Source organism: Ascaphus truei, chromosome 11 (assembly GCF_040206685.1).
Source record: "Ascaphus truei isolate aAscTru1 chromosome 11, aAscTru1.hap1, whole genome shotgun sequence".
Classification (NCBI taxonomy): Eukaryota; Metazoa; Chordata; class Amphibia; order Anura; family Ascaphidae; genus Ascaphus; species Ascaphus truei.
Genome location: NC_134493.1, coordinates 43425477 through 43446049, shown reverse-complemented (window position 1 = coordinate 43446049; position 20573 = coordinate 43425477). Strand labels below are relative to the sequence as shown.

Here is a 20573-nt window from a genome sequence, read left to right as displayed (position 1 = left end):
ACGGCCCCGAGTACTGCTCTATCCGCTCCTCTCCTGCCTTGCTGCTCGCAGAATCCGTTGCAGAGTTGTGCCGTGCATTGCGTTTGCAGCTGATGCAAAGCTCTCGTTATCTAACCCTGGGGTGCTCAACTCCAGTCCTTAAGCCTCCACAACAGATCAGGTGTTCAGGATATCCCAGCTTCAGCACAGGTGTCTCAATCAGAAGCTCAGTCTTTGACTGAGCCTCTGGTTGAGCCACCTGTGCTGGGGCAGGGACTGATTGAGCCACCTGTGCTAAGAAGGGACTGATTGAGCCACCTGTGCTGAAGCAGGGATATTCTGAAAACCTGACCTGTTGGGGGGGGACTTGACGACTGGAGTTGATCACCCCTGATCTAACTGGTTAATGCCACCTCGTGTTATAACCGAGGACTTGATCGGACAGGCTGGGGGAATTTAGGATGGTGACCGGAACACTTTTAATGTATCAAATCTGTAATTCATTCCACAAGAAATATAGAAGAAAATAACAGAAATATAGAAGAAAATAACAGAAATATAGAAGAAAATAACAGAAATATAGAAGAAAATAACAGAAATATAGAAGAAAATAACAGAAATATAGAAGAAAATAACAGAAATATAGAAGAAAATAACAGAAATATAGAGCTTTCTTAAAGCAGAACTCGGACGCGACTGAACTCCACCAACACCTTTACTGCAATAATACAGGGGAATGACTGGATGTTTCCGGGAGCCCGGTTCTGGGTAAGAAATCCGGGATGTGAAATACAGAAGTATTAACAAAAAGCGGAAAATCCTCTGAACGTCACAATTTACTGTAATCACCGAGTTGTATTCAGACTCGTTGGGACCCTAATTAGCACTTATAATGACCAACAATACATCTATAAGGGAACGTTAAGGTCAGCGGCGGATTTCCAGATCCGACACCCTTAGGCACTTACTGGGTGCTGCCTCCTCGCCGCCCTTAGGCACTTACTGGGTGCTGCCTCCTCGCCGCCCTTAGGCACTTACTGGGTGCTGCCTCCTCGCCGCCCTTAGGCACTTACTGGGTGCTGCCTCCTCGCCGCCCTTAGGCACTTACTGGGTGCTGCCTCCTCGCTGCCCTTAGGCACTTACTGGGTGCTGCCTCCTCACCGCCCTTAGGCACTTACTGGGTGCTGCCTCCTCACCGCCCTTAGGCACTTACTGGGTGCTGCCTCCTCGCCGCCCTTAGGCACTTACTGGGTGCTGCCTCCTCGCCGCCCTTAGGCACTTACTGGGTGCTGCCTCCTCGCCGCCCTTAGGCACTTACTGGGTGCTGCCTCCTCACCGCCCTTAGGCACTTACTGGGTGCTGCCTCCTCGCCGCCCTTAGGCACTTACTGGGTGCTGCCTCCTCGTCGCCCTTAGGCACTTACTGGGTGCTGCCTCCTCGTCGCCCTTAGGCACTTACTGGGTGCTGCCTCCTCGCCGCCCTTAGGCACTTACTGGGTGCTGCCTCCTCGCCGCCCTTAGGCACTTACTGGGTGCTGCCTCCTCGCCGCCCTTAGGCACTTACTGGGTGCTGCCTCCTCGCCGCCCTTAGGCACTTACTGGGTGCTGCCTCCTCGCCGCCCTTAGGCACTTACTGGGTGCTGCCTCCTCGCCGCCCTTAGGCACTTACTGGGTGCTGCCTCCTCGCCGCCCTTAGGCACTTACTGGGTGCTGCCTCCTCGCCGCCCTTAGGCACTTACTGAGTGCTGCCTCCTCGCCGCCCTTAGGCACTTACTGGGTGCTGCCACCTCGCCGCCCTTAGGCACTTACTGGGTGCTGCCTCCTCGCCGCCCTTAGGCACTTACTGGGTGCTGCCTCCTCGCCGCCCTTAGGCACTTACTGGGTGCTGCCTCCTCGCCGCCCTTAGGCACTTACTGGGTGCTGCCTCCTCGCCGCCCTTAGGCACTTACTGGGTGCTGCCTCCTCGCCGCCCTTAGGCACTTACTGGGTGCTGCCTCCTCGCCGCCCTTAGGCACTTACTGGGTGCTGCCTCCTCACCGCCCTTAGGCACTTACTGGGTGCTGCCTCCTCGCCGCCCTTAGGCACTTACTGGGTGCTGCCTCCTCGCCGCCCTTAGGCACTTACTGGGTGCTGCCTCCTCGCCGCCCTTAGGCACTTACTGGGTGCTGCCTCCTCGCCGCCCTTAGGCACTTACTGGGTGCTGCCTCCTCACCGCCCTTAGGCACTTACTGGGTGCTGCCTCCTCGCCGCCCTTAGGCACTTACTGGGTGCTGCCTCCTCGTCGCCCTTAGGCACTTACTGGGTGCTGCCTCCTCGTCGCCCTTAGGCACTTACTGGGTGCTGCCTCCTCGTCGCCCTTAGGCACTTACTGGGTGCTGCCTCCTCGTCGCCCTTAGGCACTTACTGGGTGCTGCATCCTCGCCGCCCTTAGGCACTTACTGGGTGCTGCCTCCTCGCCGCCCTTAGGCACTTACTGGGTGCTGCCTCCTCGCCGCCCTTAGGCACTTACTGGGTGCTGCCTCCTCGCCGCCCTTAGGCACTTACTGGGTGCTGCCTCCTCGCCGCCCTTAGGCACTTACTGGGTGCTGCCTCCTCGCCGCCCTTAGGCACTTACTGGGTGCTGCCTCCTCGCCGCCCTTAGGCACTTACTGGGTGCTGCCTCCTCGCCGCCCTTAGGCACTTACTGGGTGCTGCCTCCTCGCCGCCCTTAGGCACTTACTGGGTGCTGCCTCCTCGCCGCCCTTAGGCACTTACTGGGTGCTGCCTCCTCGCCGCCCTTAGGCACTTACTGGGTGCTGCCTCCTCGCCGCCCTTAGGCACTTACTGGGTGCTGCCTCCTCGCCGCCCTTAGGCACTTACTGGGTGCTGCCTCCTCGCCGCCCTTAGGCACTTACTGGGTGCTACCTCCTCGCCGCCCTTAGGCACTTACTGGGTGCTGCCTCCTCGCCGCCCTTAGGCACTTACTGGGTGCTGCCTCCTCGCCGCCCTTAGGCACTTACTGGGTGCTGCCTCCTCGCCGCCCTTAGGCACTTACTGGGTGCTGCCTCCTCGCCGCCCTTAGGCACTTACTGGGTGCTGCCTCGTCGCCGCCCTTAGGCACTTACTGGGTGCTGCTTCCTCGCCGCCCTTAGGCACTTACTGGGTGCTGCCTCCTCACCGCCCTTAGGCACTTACTGGGTGCTGCCTCCTCACCGCCCTTAGGCACTTACTGGGTGCTGCCTCCTCGCCGCCCTTAGGCACTTACTGGGTGCTGCCTCCTCGCCGCCCTTAGGCACTTACTGGGTGCTGCCTCCTCGTCGCCCTTAGGCACTTACTGGGTGCTGCCTCCTCGCCGCCCTTAGGCACTTACTGGTTGCTGCCTCCTCGCCGCCCTTAGGCACTTACTGGGTGCTGCCTCCTCACCGCCCTTAGGCACTTACTGGATGCTGCCTCCTCACCGCCCTTAGGCACTTACTGGGTGCTGCCTCCTCACCGCCCTTAGGCACTTACTGGGTGCTGCCTCCTCGCCGCCCTTAGGCACTTACTGGGTGCTGCCTCCTCACCGCCCTTAGGCACTTACTGGGTGCTGCCTCCTCGCCGCCCTTATGCCCAGAAAGAAGGCGGAGGCGGCAGCAGGTTAAGGAAGTTCCCATTATGCCCGATATGCCCGAGAGCGCAGCCTCTGTCTATAGGGGCGGAAAGTTTTGCCGCACCCCAAATATTACCGCCCTAGGCCCGGGCCTAACAGGAATTCCGCCACCGGGTAAGGTAATTAGTGTATTAGGGAGCTAGGAACCTTTGAAATTGTTTTCTGGAAGTTGATAAAACCAGGGACGGGAACGGAATGACAATTCCACACGGCAGCGGTCAGTTTTAGGCTGCTCACAATATGAGAATCGCTGCTTCAACGACAGGAATATTATTAGTAGCGTTTATTTGTAAAGCACCAACACATACCGCAGCGCGGTACAATGATGGTACAGAGATTTGGTCCTTACATAAACAGTTACATACAAATATGGACATGCACAAACAGATACAAAGAGGTAACGAGAGCCCTGCTCGTTGCAAGAGCTTACAATCAAGAGGGAATGAGGGACAGTGTTGGGAATGAGGGACAGTGTTGGGAATGAGGGACAGTGTTGGGAATGAGGGACACTGTTGGGAATGAGGGACACTGTTGGGAATGAGGGACACTGTTGGGAATGAGGGACAATGTTGGGAATGAGGGACAGTGTTGGGAATGAGGGACACTGTTGGGAATGAGGGACAATGTTGGGAATGAGGGACAGTGTTGGGAATGAGGGACAGTGTTGGGAATGAGGGACACTGTTGGGAATGAGGGACACTGTTGGGAATGAGGGACACTGTTGGGAATGAGGGACACTGTTGGGAATGAGGGACAGTGTTGGGAATGAGGGACAGTGTTGGGAATGAGGGACACTGTTGGGAATGAGGGACACTGTTGGGAATGAGGGACAGTGTTGGGAATGAGGGACAATGTTGGGAATATGAGAAGCCAGTGAAGGGATTTGCAGAGTGGAGCAGCAGACGTGGAGCGGTGAGGGAGGTAAATGAGTCTGAGAGCAGCAGGATGACTGGAAGTATATCTAATATAATACAGCTGCTACAGAGTCCCTAAACTACTCCACAGCTCCCGCACATGGATGCATCTGAAACTAGTGATTATCATTATTAATCATTTGCTCTCCCACGGTAGCTGGGATCCGGATTTTCCTGGCTGTATATCATTTGGTGCAGTGCAGAGTTAACACGAAGGTAAACGCTGCAAAAATAGACACACACACCCATACCTAACAGCGAGAGAGCCCTGGCAAACCATCCGGGGATGTAGAGCTACGGTGGCCAACTCCTGTCCTCAATGTCTACCAACAGGTCAGGTTTGAAGGATATCCCTGCTTCAGAACAGGTTGCTCATTCAGTTCCTGCTTCAGCACAGGTTGCTCATTCAGTCCCTGCTTCAACACAGGTGGTCCAGTCTCTGCTTCAGCACAGGTGGCTCAATCACGGATTGAGCCACCTGTGCTGAAGCAGGGATATCCTGAAAACCTGACCACACTAGGGTTAGGGTCAGTGCGGATCCACAACATGACACACGCCTGAACTCTCACCTGCAGTCAATGTGTCCACCTCCTTGGCTGCAAGTTCCTCCACCTCGGATCTTTTCCGCAGTTCCAGCCGGCGGGAGTATCCCTCCTTGGGCTTCCACAGGTCCTGGATAACGAGCGGCTTCTCGCTGTCACCCAGGACCCTCAGACACTCAGGCGCCCACTGCTTGTGCGAGCCCACCAGCTTCCCGACGACGTCGCACAGGACGTACTGGTCAGCTTGCACCTTGCTCACCGCGTAGCGCTCAAGAGCCTCCTTGACCAGCTCCTGCGTGCTGGAGCTGGCAGTGGCCAGCACGCTTTTGTAGTGTGTCCCTGGCCAGATATTTCCCCCAAACACCTTCAGGACTCCGGGGGCGGAGACCTGGGTGGAGAGCTCCGCAGGGTCATCTCGCCCCAACCCCGACAGGGCGGACACGGAGCGGCGGTCCCTGTAACTGAGCGTCCGGTACAGTGCCTGTGAGAAGATCCGGCTCTGCCGCTTCAGCTTGCTCTTGGAGGGCGGGGGCATGTTTGCGGCAGGAGACCCATAGAACATCATGTCAGAGGCCGCAGGAAGAGACTACTGGGGAGGGGAGAGGAGACACAGGTTACACTTACTCTATTACTCACATAGAATACACACTGGCACAATCTTGCACTGCTACGCACTTACCTGCATTATTACGAACTGCTCACGCGCTCTCTTGCACTCTCATGCACTCTCCTGCACTCTCTCGGTTTCATTCACTTTTAATAGAGATGGCAAAATGGCACACCCATACAAAACATGATAATACCAGCACTGGAAAGTATGTCTGATCAATACAATGATTTATTGAAACATCACCGCAGGACCCTGAAGAAGGTCCCCCCGGGGACCGAAACACCGGGACTTACATTGGTAATGTAATCAATAAGTTACTAATTGTTTTGACATGCTTGCCAGTGCTGGTACTGGCATGTTCTGTATGGATGTGCCATTTTGCCTTTGTAACGGGCGTTAACCACGTTGTAATTAGTGTGCTGTAACAATGAGGTTCCTGTCTTTTCTAATAAAGAGGCAACACAGTTTTGTCTGTTACACAAAAAACATTTTTTGGTCAGAATAAAAGTTAGCTCAGGGGCTTCACAGCTAGGCAGGCGCTGTGTCACCCTTACACTGGGTATCTCATCTTATCAGGGAGCCCCAGCACACCGAGTCAGGAACCAACCCACAGGAATCTATAAGTGACCTGCACATGTGTATATCACAGTGTCGCCCTGCACAGGAATCTATAAGTGACCTGCACAGGTGTATATCACAGTGTCGCCCGGCACAGGAATCTATAAGTGACCTGCACATGTGTATATCACAGTGTCGCCCTGCACAGGAATCTATAAGTGACCTGCACATGTGTATATCACAGTGTCGCCCGGCACAGGAATCTATAAGTGACCTGCACGTGTATATAACAGTGTCGTCCTGCACAGGAATCTATAAGTGACCTGCACAGGAATCTATAAGTGACCTGCACGTGTATATAACAGTGTCGCCCTGCACAGGAATCTATAAGTGACCTGCACGTGTATATAACAGTGTCGCCCTGCACAGGAATCTATAAGTGACCTGCACGTGTATATAACAGTGTCGCCCTGCACAGGAATCTATAAGTGACCTGCACGTGTATATCACAGTGTCGCCCTGCACAGGAATCTATAAGTGACCTGCACATGTGTATATCACAGTGTCGCCCGGCACAGGAATCTATAAGTGACCTGCACGTGTATATAACAGTGTCGTCCTGCACAGGAATCTATAAGTGACCTGCACGTGTATATAACAGTGTCGCCCTGCACAGGAATCTATAAGTGACCTGCACGTGTATATAACAGTGTCGTCCTGCACAGGAATCTATAAGTGACCTGCACATGTATATAACAGTGTCGCCCTGCACAGGAATCTATAAGTGACCTGCACGTGTATATAACAGTGTCGCCCTGCACAGGAATCTATAAGTGACCTGCACGTGTATATAACAGTGTCGCCCTGCACAGGAATCTATAAGTGACCTGCACGTGTATATAACAGTGTCACCCTGCACAGGAATCTATAAGTGACCTGCACGTGTATATAACAGTGTCCCCCTGCACAGGAATCTATAAGTGACCTGCACGTGTATATAACAGTGTCGTCCTGCACAGGAATCTATAAGTGACCTGCACGTGTATATAACAGTGTCGTCCTGCACAGGAATCTATAAGTGACCTGCACGTGTATATAACAGTGTCGCCCTGCACAGGAATCTATAAATGATCAGCAGCACTGGGAGGGATCTGGTTTCCCTCACGCCCCCAAAACACGTCTATATTTGGATTCTGCAGAAGTCGTCTTTTAATCCATTTATTGAAACAGGCTCTGGAGGGTGACACCAGCATCCCGATTCATGGCCACAATACATTTTGCCCGGGTCTGCCAGACAGGACGGTTCTCTCGCTATGTAACAATGTATCATTGTTATCACGGTCTGGATTATACATTCTGAGAATGTATCATGTGATTTGGGACACAAAAAAAAGAACATTCTTACGCCTCTGTCCCAAGTAAACAAATAAGTGATTGTTTACTTTTCTGTTACACCTAAAGCTTTGTGTATCTCAAATGTTTATCTCAAAGTCTGCCGAATCGGTCTGGGGTCACCGAGATCCCAGCACCAACAATTGTAGGACCTGGCACAATAATGCACTATAATGGCACAACACGGTAGTATCGTTTTATAATCCCGACCGTCTGTTTCTTCTGCTTGGATGTCGACTCAAAGAATTTATTGGCCTTCTCCATTAATTGCAATAGTCAGACCTAATCCACTTGAAACCCGCAACCTTGTCCTGCACATCCACATAACTTCCCTACGGGTGGAGGCGTGAGCTGCCCGATTCTGCGGCTTCTCAAACAATGACACAGGCAAGAAGAGCTGGGGAAGGGGGATTCTATTCAACATACACTGGATATCCCTCGGTCCTGGCACAAATCTGCTTGAACTACTTTTACTGTGCCTCTGAAGAAGCTTTGGAGGGCTGTATCAGTGTAGAGATGAACAAGGACATGTGCTAAACCTAATTCGCTTCTAATTCACTAATAGCGTTTAGCATCACTTTGTACATCTGATATCACACAGAGCAGCTTGATACAGTGAATATTGCGGGGCAGGCTTTTGAGTCTGGAAGCCACAGGAAGTGTTAAATGGGGCATCGTCAGAGACCACCGGAACCTAATGGTTGGCGCAGCACTTAGTGCCACAGCATGTGGCGAGTAGGGTTACTAGGTGGCTTCTCCCAAAAATACTGGCCACAATGGGGAAAGGTGCGATGCGCTCGAGACACACACATGTGACACACTCTTGAGACACACACACCTCTCTCTCTCTGCTCCATGCTGTTTCCTCCTCTCCTTGGCCCCACACTCAGACTCCTGACACCTCCTGATTGGCTGCATTACCCAACAGCCCAGCCCCCTAGTAACAGGCCTGCTCTCTCTCTACTCGGGGGAAATCCCGCTGCCCACCCAAGCCGGTCAGGTCACTGTGTCCAGAGAGGTAATACCAGACATATGCATGTCCAGAGAGGTAATACCGGACACATACATGTCCAGAGAGGTAATACCGGACACATACATGTCCAGAGAGGTAATACCAGTATACACATACACGCCCAGAGAGGTAATACCAGTATACACATACACGCCCAGAGAGGTAATACCGGTATACACATACACGCCCAGAGAGGTAATACCGGTATACACATACCTGCCCAGAGAGGTAATACCGGTATACAGATACACGCCCAGCGAGGTAATACCGGTATACACATACACGCCCAGAGAGGTAATACCGGTATACACATACACGCCCAGAGAGATAATACTGGTATACACATACACGCCCAGAGAGGTACAGTAATACCAGTATACACATACACGCCCAGAGAGGTAATACCAGTATACACATACACGCCCAGAGAGGTAATACCGGTATACACATACATGTCCAGAAAGGTAATACCGGTATACACATACACGCCCAGAGAGGTAATACCAGTATACACATACACGCCCAGAGAGGTAATACCGGTATACACATACATGTCCAGAAAGGTAATACCGGTATACACATACACGCCCAGAGAGGTAATACCGGTATACACATACACGCCCAGAGAGGTAATACCGGTATACACATACACGCCCAGAGAGGTAATACCGGTATACACAGACATGCCCAGAGAGGTAATACCGGTATACACATACACACCCAGAGAGGTAATACCGGTATACACATACACGTCCAGAGAGGTAATACCGGTATACACAGACATGCCCAGAGAGGTAATACCGGTATACACATACACGCCCAGAGAGGTAATACCGGTATACACATACACGCCCAGAGAGGTAATACCGGTATACACATACACGCCCAGAGAGGTAATACCGGTATACACATACACGCCCAGAGAGGTAATACCGGTATACACATACACGCCCAGAGAGGTAATACTGGTATACACATACACGCCCAGAGAGGTAATACCGGTATACACAGACACGCCCAGAGAGGTAATACCGGTATACACATACATGCCCAGGGAGGTAATACCGGTATACACATACACGCCCAGAGAGGTAATACCGGTATACACATACACCCCCAGAGAGGTAATACCGTAATACACATACACGCCCAGAGAGGTAATACCGGTATACACAAACACGCCCAGAGAGGTAATACCGGTATACACATACACGCCCAGAGAGGTAATACCGGTATACACATACACGCCCAGAGAGGTAATACCGGTATACACATACACGCCCAGAGAGGTAATACCGGTATACACATACATGTCCAGTATTACCTCTAATTTTTTACTGTACGGAGTGTCCAAACACAGGACAGTCCGGTTCAATACTGGACACCTGGCGACCCTAAGTCAGTGTCACAACCTGGAAGTGTCACTGCTCTCACCTGGGCATGCTTCGCGCAGACTCTGTATTATCCTCTCCCTCGCTCGGATCCTGGACCCTTCCTCTCCCTTATTTCGGACTCTTGTCACCTCCCAGGACAGGAGCGCCCGAAACCTGCAGCCCGCGGAGAAAGGTGGACCACAGCGGTGTCTCAAATCGTCTCTGCGGTGCGAGGAGGATACGGAGGGGAGAGACCTGTAAAATACAAATGGTACAAAGGACAGGGAGTTCACACCCCGGCCCCCATGTACGTGGCGAGCGCCTGGGAGCAGACGTGGCTCTCTCGTGTTGGCGAATACATCCCGCGCTGCCGGTAGCACCTGTCCCGGTGGCATCTTGTTTTAGCGATGAGTGAGTTAGTGATATGCGCCCCAACATTTGCTTCCAGTCTTCAAAAGACAATTCAATAATATAAGTCCTTTTAAAGAGGCAAAGAACAGGCTGCTGGGGCTAGTGAGGTATATACACAATGACCATTGCACTTTGGTGACTGTAAAGTCAACAGCAGGATATCTCTGTCCCTGAAGGCTGAGGGCTGAGAATGGTAAACTCAGACCCAAAACCTCATTGGGAGAGTCCTATGTTCACATAAATAACAATAATGTACTCACTCACATATTGTTGCCCCGGTCCAGTGTATCTTGTAGGCGAGCAACCAGGAGAATGAGTAGAAATCCAAAGGAAAAAACACTCCAACGCACAGCCAAAACAGAGTGGTACCAGTGGGTACGAAACGCGTAGGAGGGTACTTACCTCCGTTTTTTTAATATGGACCAATAAAGATTCCATTTTAGTATTTTTGTCTGGGACCCACTCTATTTTGGCTGTGCGTTGGAGTGTTTTTTCCTGATGAGTGATCTCACTTGGTACCTGAGTGCAGCTCTAAATAACAACACAACAGAAGATGAATGTGTGTCCTCTGCTGTTGTGTATAAGGGGTCTGTCGGTAATAAGATGATGGGGTCCCTGTGCCAGGGAAGCTTTAAGTACATCACAGTTTATGTTCTAGCGGTAATCACGTGACATACATACCGCCCTGATCACGCTGTGCCATCTCCGACCTGCCGTATCTACTCCCTCCCTGCACACCGATCACAGCACAGACCCTCGTGCAACACAAACATGACAACAATGATACGCTCTCCCCCTCCTCTCTATATACACACACACACACAACTGTCTCTCTCACTCTGCACATACACAACTGTCTCTCTCACTCTGCACATACACAACTGTCTCTCGTTTCCCTGCACACATACAACTGTCTCTCTCTCTCTCACTCTGCACACACACGCAACAGTCTCTCTCACTCTGCACACACAGAGCTGTCTCTCTCTGCACACACACAACTGTCTCTCACTCTGCACACACACACACACACACACACACACACCAGTCTCTCTCTCTCTCTCTCTCTCTCTCTCTCTCTCTCTCTCTCTCTCTCTCTCTCTCTCTCTCTCTCCACACACAGAGCTGTCTCTCTCTCTCTCTCTCTGCACCCACACAACTGTCTCTCTCACTCAGCACACACACACACAACAGTCTCTCTGCACACACAGAGCTGTCTGTCTCTGCACACACAGAGCTGTCTCTCTCTCTGTCTTTGCACACACAGAGCTGTCTCTCTCTCTTTGCACACACAGAGCTGTCTCCATAGTAACCAGGAAGATACACACTGCTGTTCTCAGTCTGTTCTGTGGCCACAAACAGCCTCCCCCGTCACCTGCCATCTCTCCCCCTGCCCCCTGTCAGCTGCCACCTCCCCCGTCTCCTGACATCTCTCCCCCCGGTCATCTGCCATCTCTCCCCCTGCCCCCTGTTACCTGCCACCCCACCCCCCCCCCGTCTCCTGCCATTTCTCCCCCAGTCACCTGCCATCTCTCCCCCCGGTCATCTGCCATCTCTCCCCCTGCCCCGTCACCCGCCCACCCCCCGTCTCCTGCCATCCCTCCCCCCCATCACCTGCCATCTCTCCCCCTGCCCCCTATTACCTGCCACCCCCGCCACCCCAGTCTCCTGCCATTTCCCCCCCTCCCCCCCATCTCCTGCCATCTCTCCCCCCGGTCATCTGCCATCTCTCCCCCCCCATCACCTGCCATCTCTCCCCCTCCCCCTATTAACTGCCACCCCCCCCCCCCCCCCCAGTCTCCTGCCATCTCTCCCCCTCCCCCCCATCACCTACAATCTCCCCCCCCCCCCGTCATCTGCCATCTCTCCACCGTAACCTGCCGTTCTTCCCTGTGACCTCCATCCCCTCTGTCCTGTGTCCCTTTAGAGATGTGTCTACATAACATCAACTCCTCCTTATAACATCACCTCCTCCTTTCCATGATTCTGTTACTGGCGGTAAATACACAGACAGAGTGACAGAGAGAGAGAGACTGACAGAGAGACAGAGAGAGAGAGACAGACAGACAGACAGACAGAGAGAGAGACTGACAGAGTGACAGAGAGAGACAGACAGACAGACAAAGTGACAGACAGACAGACAGAGCGACAGAGAGAGAGACAGACAGAGAGAGACTGCAAAGTGACAGACAGAAAGACAGAGCGACAGAGTGACAGAGTGTCAGACAGACAGAGAGACAGAGTGACAGACAGTGTAAAAGACAGACAGAGAGTAATACACAGGCAGAGTAATACACAGGCAGAGTAATACACAGACAGAGAGTAATACACAGGCAGAGTAATACACAGGCAGAGTAATACACAGGCAGAGTAATACACATGCAGCATAATACCCAGGCAGAGTAATACATAGGCAGTGTAATACCCAGGCAGTGTAATACCCAGGCAGTGTAATAACCAGGCAGAGTAATACCCAGGCAGTGTAATACCCAGGCACAGTAATACCCAGGCAGAGTAATACCCAGGCAGAGTAATACACAGGCAGAGTAATACCCAGGCAGAGTAATACTCAGGCAGAGTAATACCCAGGCAGTGTAATACCCAGGCAGTGTAATACCCAGGCAGTGTAATACACAGGCAGAGTAATACCCAGGCAGCGTAATACACAGGCAGAGTAATACCCAGGCAGAGTTATTCCCAGGCAGAGTAATACCCAGGCAGAGTAATACACAGATAGATCTGCCCCCATACTCCGCTAATATTAACCCCTCACCTCCCAGCTCCTCTTGCCCCGCAGAAGTTTAGTTTCTCGGCAGTAAGTGGCACGTGGTGCCCGGCTCAGACAGGTATCGGGAGGCTCGGTCCCGTCCCGTCCGGTCCCGCTGCTAATCAGGTGCAGTCCGCACACAGCGAGTGCTGAGCTCCGGCGCCCGGAGATTCCCGAGCCCGGCCGGAGATTCCCGAGCCCTGCCGGAGATTCCCGAGTGCGGGGAGCCAGGTGTAGCGGACAGGCGCCACCTGGTGGTAGGTTCCGGGATGACACTCCCGATGCGGGGAGAGATGAAGCGGATGCACAGAGTGCAGGGGATATGCTGCTATCATTAACTGTTCATTATATACCATGAGCCGCCCCAATAGTATGGGACGGACATAAGGGGAGCGGTTATATGGAGCCACAGGAGGAGTTACAGGCACCCATCACTTCTTCCCGCGGTGCTCATATCACTCACCTGCCCGTCCCGTCACTTCTTCCCGCGGTGCTCATATCACTCACCTGCCCGTCCCGTCACTTCTTCCCGCGGTGCTGTCACTCACTTGCCCCACCCATAATTTCTTCCCGCGGTGCTCATGTCACTCACTTTCCCACCCCATCACTTCTTCCCGTGGTGCTGTCACTCACCTGCCTGTCCCATCACTTCTTCCCGTGGTGCTGTCACTCACCTGCCTGTCCCATCACTTCTTCCCGTGGTGCTGTCACTCACCTGCCTGTCCCATCACTTGTTCCCGTGGTGCCGTCACTCGCCTGCCCGTCCTATCCCTTATTCCTGCAGTGCTGTCACTCACCTGCACGTCCCATCCCTTATTCCTGCAGTGCTGTCACTCACCTGCCCGTCCCATCACTTCTTCCCGTGGTGCTGTCACTCACCTGCCCGTCCCATCACTTCTTCCCGCGGTGCTGTCAATCACCTGCCCATCCTATCACTTCTTCATGAGGTGCTGTCACTCACCTGCACGTCCCATCCCTTATTCCTGCAGTGCTGTGACTCACCTGCCCGTCCCATCACTTCTTCCCGTGGTGCTGTCACTCACCTGCCTGTCCCATCACTTGTTCCCGTGGTGCCGTCACTCGCCTGCCCGTCCTATCCCTTATTCCTGCAGTGCTGTCACTCACCTGCACGTCCCATCCCTTATTCCTGCAGTGCTGTCACTCACCTGCCCGTCCCATCCCTTATTCCTGCAGTGCTGTCACTCACCTGCCCATCCCATCACTTCTTCCCGTGGTGCTGTGACTCACCTGCCCGTCCCATCACTTCTTCCCGTGGTGCTGTCACTCACCTGCCCGTCCCATCACTTGTTCCTGCAGTGCTCATGTCACTCACCTGCCCGTCCCATCACTCCTTCCCGTGGTGCCATCAATCACCTGCCCATCCTATCACTTCTTCATGAAATGCTGTCACTCACCTGCCCGTCCCATCATTTCTTCCCGCAGTGCTCATGTCCCTCACCTGCCCGTCCCATCACTTCTTCCCTCGGTGCTCATGTCATTAACCTGCCCGTCCCATCTCTTCTTCCCGTGGTGCTGTCACTCACCTGCCCGTCCCATCCTTTATTCCTGCAGTGCTGTCACTCACCTGCCCGTCCCATCACTTCTTCCCGTGGTGCTGTCACTCACCTGCCCGTCCCATCACTTCTTCCCGCGGTTCCACTAAATATCGGAGTCTGTGCCCAGCAGAAGTCATTCTGCGTCCATGTAAGTTTAATATATACTGTATGTATAATTTGATGACACAGTGTTTTAGGCAGGAACGCCGAGTCCACCCTGACTGATTTATTGGCCCACAAGTAACAGAGAAAAATCGAAGAGGACTGACACAGAGTTTCTGTTCACCACACATGCTCCAGGAACAGGGAAACCAGGAGACCACACGAGAAGCCGAGGTATCTTGTGTTTTAATTTACGATGTCCATCACAGAAACAAGGTTATTATCATCATCGTACCAACTCGTATTAAACTGTGTTACATAGAAAGTATGATGTCACCTGGTAGACAGAGGAGACATTTTCAAGTAATCTACAAACAATCAACAAGATTACGCATTGTCAAAAGGTAGAAGCATGAAATAAGAGCACGTACAGTACAAAGGGGAGTCCCAGCCCCGCCTGTATATAACACTGTGCGTGCTGTAACAGGTCAATGGGTAACTTCTAAGGCAGGGGAGGCCAACTCCAGTCCCCAAGGGCCACTAACATGTCAGGGTTTCAGGATATCCCTGCTTCAGCACAGGTGGCTCAATTCAGTGGCTCAGTCCATGACTGAGCCACCTGTGCTGAAGCAGAGATATCCTGAGCACCTGACCCGTCGGTGGCCATTGAGGACTGGAGTTGCCCCCGCCTCCCCCCTCTCTATGGTGCCATCTGCTCGAGGGGCAGAAAGTGCAAAGCAGAGCCAAGGATATCTAACGTAACCCCTTCACTGCCCGCCAGTCTTGCAGTGCCATTTGTTGCTAGTTCCTCTGGTAGTGAATGGGTTCCTTAAGAGAAATACATGGGTGATTTCTCCATCACTGAATAGGTTTAAGTAGGCCGAGATTTAGGTTACTCCTGCACTGTGAAGACTGCCCCCTGTCTGCAGAGTGCACACTCACTGGCACACTCACTGCCCTGCTGAGTTCATGGCTTGAGGTGACCCTCTGTCATAACAAAATAACAAGGATGGGATGTTAACTAGAGTTCAGAGACAACATTGCTTCATCTTCCTTGTTCCCAGGAAACCTGTGCTTCTTCTGGCGCCTTCTTAGGCCGCGCGTTTAGTGCCCGCGACGGCGACGCTGAATTTCGCTTTGCAGCAACGTCACTAGCAACCTGGCCATTGATTGGTTCAGAGGCTGTCGCATGTGGCAACAGCCTCTGAAAAATCAAATTTGACCGGCTACCAAATTTTTGGTCGCGACGTCGCTTCCGTCTCTCCGTCGCGTCGCGCTTACTATAAGCGCGTGTGACGGCGACAATGCATTTGTTTTGGAGCGACGTTGCGTCGCCAGGCACTATAAGCGCAGCCTTAGTACGCAAGAGGGAGGTTTCACTAACTATAGAGCTTAATAAGCAAACTGAACCTTGCTACTTTTAAGAAAGTGGTAATTGTAGCTGGAAGAATGGCCTCTCCCAGGCTAACCAAACCTACTTTTCTTCACTGATCAACACGCACAAGTCTAACCCACGCTGACTCTTCTCCGTCTTTGACTTTCTACCTGGTTTTCTTCCTCCGTTTCCCCTCAGGACTTTTCTGACTATTTCAAGAGAAAGGTGGATTCCATGCGTCAAGACATCCCCTCTGTATCCTCCTCACATCCTACACCTCTTCCTAACTCTCCTCCTGCCTTCCGCACCTCTTCTTCCGCTGTCACGGTGGAGTATGCGTTGCGACTGATCTCCTATTCCCCATCTGCCCCTTTCTCTATTGAACCCATTCCCACCCATCTCCTCAAACCTCTTGCTCCTACTCTTATCCCGACACTCACGCATATTTTCAACTCCTCCCTCTACTTTGGTACTTTTCCCTCCTCCTTCAAACACGCAACAGTTATACCTTTACTCAAACAGCAAGCTTGACCCTACCTGTCTCTCTATCGTCCTGTCTCCCTCCTGCCTTTTGCCTCTACTCCTTGAACGATTTGTATTCTCTCGCTTGCTCCATTTTCTCACCTATTCTCGCCTAGATCCTCTGCAATCTGACTTCCGCACTACTCCTGAGTGCTTTAAAAGGCTGGAATTCACATACGGTCAGTGCTTCCAGATCCTGCAGGGGCAGGGTCACGCTGCTCAGGGTGGTGTCCTGAGAGACTGCTGGAATGTCACAGAGGCCACCTGTTCCATAACCTGCAGAGACAGGGCAAGAGGCTGTGGGGACTGCCCAGAAGCGTGTCCCTGGGAGCTGCAGGACTCTGCAGCCACGAACGAGGTGAGCCACGGGGAATCAAGGTGCCCAGAAGGATGTGCGAAGGATGTGCCTGGGACAAGACTTGGACTCTCCCCTCTTACCCCAGTCAGGAGAAATCGGGGAGCCAGCAGGTAAAATGATCTGCATATGACTGTGTTTGATATAGTTGGTAAGGGGTTTAGCCCTCCAACCGCTAGTTAGGGACTAACAACGGGGTTAGTTAGCGCTCTCAGTGAGGAGCTAGGCATTCAGTTTGAGGCTTTGTTTTATGCCTTTAAGAATAAACCTGCTAACAGATCCTTCTGCTTCCTGTCTTTACTGTGCGAGGAAAGATCCTGCAAAGTGGCCCGGTTGTGACAATACATACATTGGTTGCTTCGAAAGTCCCGGTTCTGATTGAGGTGACCGTGTTACAGTGGTAAAAGTCAGATTTTGGAGGATCTTAGTGTAAGATAGGGGAGCGAGTGCTGTGGAGTGCAAACCAAGAAGCGCATTACAACTCCTGGCGGGTTTAATCCTGTCAATGTGTTGTAGAACTTTCCTGCAGTGAAGAGTTTACGTGACTCAGTAGAGTACTTAGTGAGCCTGGGGACGCAGCCCTGAGACACTCAAATGCCCTAACCCAGGGGTGGGCAACTCCAGTCCTCACTTGCCACCAACTGGTCAGGTTTGAAGGACATCCCTGCTTCCGCCCAGGTGGCTCAGTCAAATTTTTGCATGAATTTGGAAATATTTTGCATGAATTTGGAATTTTTACCAAACAAGTTGGGAATTGATTGGCACGTGGCGCTTACAAGGCCCTGTACATATGTATCACTGACTGCAGTAATGTATAAGTACAGCGCATGCGCACTGTGTGTATTTATCTAGCACATAATACAGGTGTTTTCTTTAGGACGATCATTTCTGTTACAATCCAAAGCAGGTCAGACTGCATCGCCACGGGAAGTCCCTCAGTTTCACCACATTGCTTCGAGTCTGTCTGTAGCCAATATAGGAGCACATACGCATAGCAGCTTCCATTATAGGTGTGTGTTCTTCTTGCATATCGGAGGTGATAAAAACAAGACATCTAATGACTTGCTAAGATTGGCCTCGTGCTGCAGAGTAATGATACTGAAGTACCGAGTACTAGCTAAAGTTTCACTGGCTTTAGACAATACACTGGCTAATTGTTTTCTCTCCTTAGAGCTTAACACAAGACGGCTCTTTGTGCTTATGACAATAACCCAAGATATGGCACAATTATCTAGGGATATACTGCGATTCCTACAGTAAACTCATGATAATCCCAGCATATTCAAGGTGACGTGGACAGGACCTCTAGCCTATGGAGTCTGTCCCTCCCCCCAAACTGTGACCCAGACAGAAGAGACCGATGGCCCATGAATCTGCCCTCATAGTTAGAGATGGGCACATTTTTGGGAGCGGATTTGGATCCGCAGCGGATCGGACGGTTCCTTTGGTTCCCAAATTTCCACGGATCAATCTCACAAAGGGCGATTCACGTTTTGTGGATTTCTTCTTCTTAGTATTACCAATACACTCCGTGGATTCCGCAGCCCGTGGACAACGGATTGCATCCACTGGCGGATTTTGATGACGGATTTGGGTGGATTCACCCATCTCTACTCATAATACCAGGTGACACATTGATATTCCTTGTATACTACATAATGCTTATATATTACACATGTATTAGGTGCCACAGAGAAACACTTACACCAACCCCACTGGTAACCGCACTTACTCTAAACTGGAAACTGATTGATATAAACATTCTGCGCAAAATCTACACTCACCTGCCAATCGCTTCACATGGATGTTGCATAAATACTTAGCAAATATCTCTACCAAGATATCATGTACACACAGACACAGTATGTACACACACGTGGAACGTGCCACACACAACACATTTAACATGGCAACGCACTCCAAGCTGTGACCCTCAGCAAACATTGGCGAAGGACAAGGCTAATCATTTTTATACGGCTCCTTGTTCCCCAGTTTAATCAAAACTCGGTTACAGGTTAACACCGCCAAACGGTGGTAACTCCCACCCGGGTGTAACATCTACTCGGGTGTAATAAACCTGGGACGGATCTGGCGATTCATAGCTTCCATCTTCACTTCTGACGGTGCCGCAGGTGCGACCTGTGTTCACATTTTACACTAAGGCGCAGGTGACGGCGCAGAAGTGGAAACGTCCCGGGAATGATGCATGAACTCCAACCCTGATGGGGCGATGACACCCCTTAAACTCCCATCCCTTTTAACACTGGTAGACAAGTCTGAAGTTTTTGCTCCTGGGTGGTGAGCTTGGCATCAACATATCAACCAGATAAATATGTCAGTCCGGCAGACTTTAAGAAACTATACATTATTATGGGAGGCGAACTCCAAAGTCTGTGTGCAGCAAGCACCTCTATGCCATGTTATAGGCCCGAGCCGGCTCACGCAGGGCATTCTCCTGGAATGTGTCGACGTTTTCTGAGTAAGACTTTGTTGACATTTTGTTCTTAGCAACCTGGTTCGGTAAATTCAGCTTATTATTATTTTTATTATTATTATTAGTGCTGTTGATTGGATTAATAAGTTATATTAATGGTCAGCCTAATACGTTTCAAAGTAGCAGCCAATAGTGAAAGATAAAGCAAGGTGAAGATGTCCCTACCCTAAATTAAAAGACTTAAAGGGGGGCACCTAAAGATCACGTGAGGGAAATAGTTATAACCAGCAGTCTAGTAATAAATAGGCCAAGCAGAAAACCGCCTGGCCCTACTACAGTACAGGTAAGTGATTGTTAGATAACCCATTTGTTCAGAAGACTTTGCAGCGCTCTGATTGTAACATTGTAGCCACCCCAGAGGCAGGCCGAGTGCTCCTCTAACCATTTCCCATTTGTATTCAGCATTTTGGAAATGAACCACCACTTTTGGTCCTAATACTGAGGCATGCAGACCAGCACTGTGACTACATGTCTGCAGCCGTGTAAACAAAGCCTGTTACCTTCAGTGAGAAGCTTCTTGGAATGAGGCAACCCTGTGTCTCAGCACGTCTGGTCCATGTCACTGGTTTCATGGGAAATTAGGAACGTATTGTGCAGGAAGCTTCCAAAAGCCAATTGGCACCTGGATAATCGTACCGACATTCTGAATATAGGTACTTATTACAGCACCAAACCAAGGGGGTTTGACTCTGTCTTGTACTATAAAAGCCACACACGACTATTAACAATACCGCATCACAAATTGTCATCTTCTTTCAAATGGTTTCGTTAAAGAAAACCAGATAATTTGTTTGCTGAAAAACGTACAAACATGAAACACAAAATCAACCAGATGTTTGAGGCACTTTGCTGGGTTCGGAGGGTCAGGGTGAGACATTTGGTGGTTCTAGAGAAAGTCCTCCTCCAATGTACAAACTGAACACCTTTCTCAGACAATACTCATTCGGTCTTGGTCTTTGTGCTGGTTTAAAGCGTAAAAGTGCATCT

The 20573-nt window shown here is 51.4% G+C and overlaps 1 protein-coding gene across 7 annotated transcripts in view; it reads right to left on the bottom strand.

Annotated features, from left to right (window-relative positions):
* The window catches only part of RADIL (Rap associating with DIL domain), a 50378-nt gene extending 30176 nt beyond the window's left edge, over positions 1-20202 (bottom strand). The window contains exons 1-3 of one of the 7 annotated variants that reach the window (XM_075565951.1): positions 20087-20202; positions 10069-10262; positions 5090-5651 (exon numbers count right to left, since the gene is read on the bottom strand). In XM_075565951.1, coding sequence (XP_075422066.1) covers positions 5090-5627 — 538 coding nt within the window. In that variant the 5' untranslated portion in view covers positions 5628-5651; positions 10069-10262; positions 20087-20202. The other 6 variants (XM_075565953.1, XM_075565947.1, XM_075565952.1 and 3 more) reach the window with 6 other exon arrangements.
* Positions 20203-20573: the final 371 nt, after the last annotated feature.